Source organism: Brassica oleracea, chromosome C3 (genome assembly GCF_000695525.1).
Source record: "Brassica oleracea var. oleracea cultivar TO1000 chromosome C3, BOL, whole genome shotgun sequence".
Classification (NCBI taxonomy): Eukaryota; Viridiplantae; Streptophyta; class Magnoliopsida; order Brassicales; family Brassicaceae; genus Brassica; species Brassica oleracea.
In genome coordinates, this window is record NC_027750.1 from 29,874,259 (window position 1) to 29,878,150 (window position 3,892).

The 3,892-nt window shown below is 35.0% G+C and overlaps 1 protein-coding gene across 1 annotated transcript; it reads right to left on the reverse strand.

The window, feature by feature from the left end:
• Positions 1-944: 944 nt before the first annotated feature.
• LOC106330348 lies at positions 945-2,568 on the reverse strand. Its single transcript, XM_013768830.1, has 3 exons — positions 2,332-2,568; positions 1,344-2,267; positions 945-1,289 (listed from the first exon to the last, which is right to left on the reverse strand). Exons 1-3 carry the CDS (start codon positions 2,566-2,568, stop codon positions 945-947), a joined length of 1,506 nt encoding a protein of 501 aa, XP_013624284.1.
• Positions 2,569-3,892: the final 1,324 nt, after the last annotated feature.

A 3,892-nucleotide genomic window follows, 5' to 3' on the forward strand; every position in this document is an offset into this window, starting at 1 on the left:
CTGCTTTAGGAGAGATTTGTGGCACAAAAGTCAGCAAAAATTTTACAGGTCCTCTATGTGGTAATTGAGAGGATGTGCAAAATGTTCTTATGAAGATATCATTGGCGTTGAGAAATTATTCCTAGAAAAGGTATGCATATATTTTTCTAATAAAAATGTTTATTGTCTTGTTCACTTTACTAATGATTTGATTGTTTTTAGGGGATTTTGCATTCATTCATGGAATCCCACATAGATGGAGTGGTCCTTTTGGCAACTGATTTTGTACAGAAGGATGAGAAGAAAGATGAAAGAGTGGATCGCATTTTGGATATGATCAATAGAAAACATGATTGGAACAATCATGTTTGGGGAGTAAAAGAAGCTACGAGCTCCGAATTTGAGGAAGCTGGCGAAGAAAAAAGAGAGGATCAAGCAGCTGATACTGAGAGGGGTGAGAATAGTCATGTTGCACAGAATGTTGATGGCACATCGGATGTTTCGGGAAGAAACAGGAGAAAGCATGCGGACCGAGGAGCAGAGTCAAGGAAGAAGAATGTCTTTGTTAAAGGGATCGATTGACTCAGATCTTCTAACCAAGTTAATACATCATGAAAATTAAACAAAGTTCTCTCAAACTGAAACAAAGTTAGTAAAATTCAAGCAAATATAGTCTGAAAGACTGAAACAAAGTTACTAGAAATCAAACAAATGAAGTCTGAAAAACTTTCACTAAACTGTGAAGAACACAACAAACAAATCGACTATATTGGCATTTTGCAAGTTGCTCTATTATGACCACCAAGACCACATCTACTGCACTTACGAAGCTGACCCCCATGTGATCCTTGTGATGATCGGATTTTGTCTTCAATAGTTTCATATCTGCGTTTTCTATTTCTTCCAAGAGATCTTCTTGTCTCAGGCGGTAGCACTTCAGAATTTTCCACAACTTGTGGGACGGATCAACCATCTTCAGGAACTGAAATGGGATTTTTGCTTTCTTGATAAGCTTCTCTCCAAGCTCTCATGGTATACAAAAAATCAGTCAATGTATATGGTTCTCTACCAACAAAGAAACCGACTTTTATTGCGTGTCTACAAGGGATCTTCAAGAGGTCATACTTCCCACAAGAAAATGTCTGTTTGTCCAAATCAACAAAGCAGTCAATTGTATCGCCTTTAACAAGCAGCTGGCTATCGGTTACAGGGTAAACTCCGAAAGTTTTCCCCTTTTCGATTCTCCTATCGATCTTTTCCTCCACATCTATGGTCAAACGATGGGTGTGCCTTGAAATCAACTTCTTACCCTTAAAAAACTAGCGTGTCAGCGTTTCTCTAATATTGTCCAACAAAGAAATTACGGAAAACTCTCTCGGCGAATGCAACGCAGAATTTATCGACTCTGCAGGATTGTTTGTCCTAATGTCATACATGTATCCATGAAATTGACATCTAGCCCACTTTTTGACATCCGCTTCCATAAGATAATTTCCAATTGCTGGACTGATATTGCAAACATGAGCAAACATCTTCTTGAAATCAACCACTCTATAAGCCTTCGAAGCCTTAGAAATCAACCCAGCTAATCCCTTCCCCTTGAAATATGATATCACATTATTCAACAAATGATGAATACAAATACCATGTCTCGCTAGCGGATACACTTTCTCCAGTTTCTTCGCTATTGACACTTGTCTATTCGAAATAAAAGCCAAACCATTATCATCAGCAACAACAACTTTTAATTGTCTCATAAACCATTCCCAAGACTGTTCATTCTCAGAGTCTACTATCCCAAATGCAATAGGATATAAATTTGAATTTCCATCTATAGCAGTTGCAACCAGTAGCACCCCTTTGAATTTACTCTTCAAGAATGTTCCATCGACAACAATGACACGCCTCATGACTTTGCTAAAGCCTCTGATCGATTTACCAAACGCTATAAACAGATATCGAAATCTACCATTGACGCCAGTCTCATAAGAGGAATGTGTACCCGAATTGGTCTCTCGCAGCATGTGCAAGTATTTTGGTATTTTCCCATAACTTTCCTCTGGAATACCTCTAACAGCGTTGACTGCATATTCACGGGAATCCCATGCTAAAGAATCAAAGATCTCACATCCATAATCATTACGCATAATCTGAACAATATCTTTCGCTTTAAGCCCTTCCTTGATACCTTCATATTTATGCATGATCAGACTGCCTATCGTTTTCGCTGAAGCTGTCTTTCCGGCACTGGTTTTGCTTGAAGGTTCGCAGGAATGTACACCGACATACTTCTTAATAATAAAATATGTGCAGCCCTTCAAACACTCTGCTCGAGCACCCCAAAAGCATCACCTTATCAGCGCATCTAATACACCAAACTGATTTATTGGAGTTGGTAACTGTGTAGTGAAAGTTATGCTTCATTGCACATAACTCAAACCTCGCTTTCAAAACTGTTTTGTTGAGGAAAAGATCTCCCGTCTTAACCAATTCGACCACCGGACTCTTTGCCAATTTTTTGCTGTTTTCTTTTTCAGAGTTGATGTTGTCAGCATCATAATCATCTCCATCAACCTCGTCTTGCTTCATCTTTCCTTTCTTTTTCTCGTTATGCTTGTCAGCATCATAATCATCTCCAGATGCTTCTTACAAAACCCTAGAAAATTTTGAACTTGCCGTGAGTTTCCAATGATCACCGGTGGACATTCTGATGAATTGATCAACCCAATAGGAAGGTAACTCAACTCCAAATCGGCATCCGTTTCTTCAAAACCAAAATCCTCTATAACGTTTTTCTGTAACTGTTCCAGAGAGGACTTCAATTCCAAAGCAAGTAACCTTCCCCCTTTCTTTTTATCAACATTAAAACTCCAACCTGAAGATACAACCAATTCCCAAACACCACATGAAGCATAGACATGAATCATGGTAGAAATAATATGAAATTTTTGTGAAAATTTTGTGAACAATCAATGGAATATAGAAGACGGCGAAGAAGGTTACCAGGGTTTTTTTTGTTTTGTTTAGTTCCTTTTTATTTTTTTTTTAAATCCATTTTTTTTACAAAATATAAAAGTGAATATTCCCAAATATTTTGTTTCCATATTTTTAGGAACTGATTTCTTATACATAGAATACATCTAATCTATAGAATTTCGGTTTCTACAGTTTTTTAGAATTATAGTAATGTATAGATTTTGATTTCTACATGTTTTAGATTTATAGTAAATCTGTAGAAGTCGTTTTCTACGTGTTTTAGATTTATATTAATGTGTAGATTTTGATTTCTAAAGATTTTAGAACGGTAGGTTAAGCGCGGAATGTGTATTCTAAATATTTTTAGAATACTCCTATTTACGTAGATCACGTATTCTAAACATTGTAGATTCAATGAAAAAAGTGGATTTCGTTTTCTACTTCGTAAAATGTCATTTCTACTTTATTTAGAACATAATCTGAAATTTATTATTTCAACTTTTTTATAACTGAAAAAATACCACTAAGTTCATATATGTATTTTATCAAAAGTTACTATTTTTCCAATTTTTTTTGTTTGTAAAACAATTTATTAAATTTATTTTCAAATATATTAAAAGTTGTTATAGAAAAAAATAGCACAAAATATAAATTAGTCTAAAGGGACGTAGTTATTATTTTTTTGCTCTAAAAAAACAATTTTCCCAGCTTTCAAAGCATCTTCGAATATAGTACCAATATATGTACCATGAACATCTACATTGTTGTTGTCGAACTTGTACGTGTATATTGCAATGTGAAATGAGAGTTTTCCAGTGAAATACAATATATAAATCCTAATAAGAATATGTACATTAAAGTTTGTAAATGAATAAAAAATTATAAAGAGTAGATAGATGGAAACTAGGATAATGTTAGATTTAAACTTATGGAGAAT

Excerpts from the sequence above, each read along its gene's own strand:
- LOC106330348 (XM_013768830.1), bottom strand. The coding sequence starts at position 2,568 with ATGAAGCAAGACGAGGTTGATGGAGATGATTATGATGCTGACAACATC. Across the intron at positions 2,268-2,331 it reads GTATTAGATGCGCTGATAAG|TATGTCGGTGTACATTCCTG; the intron begins GTGATGCTTTTG and ends ATTATTAAGAAG. Across the intron at positions 1,290-1,343 it reads ATTCGCCGAGAGAGTTTTCC|GGTAAGAAGTTGATTTCAAG; the intron begins GTAATTTCTTTG and ends TAGTTTTTTAAG.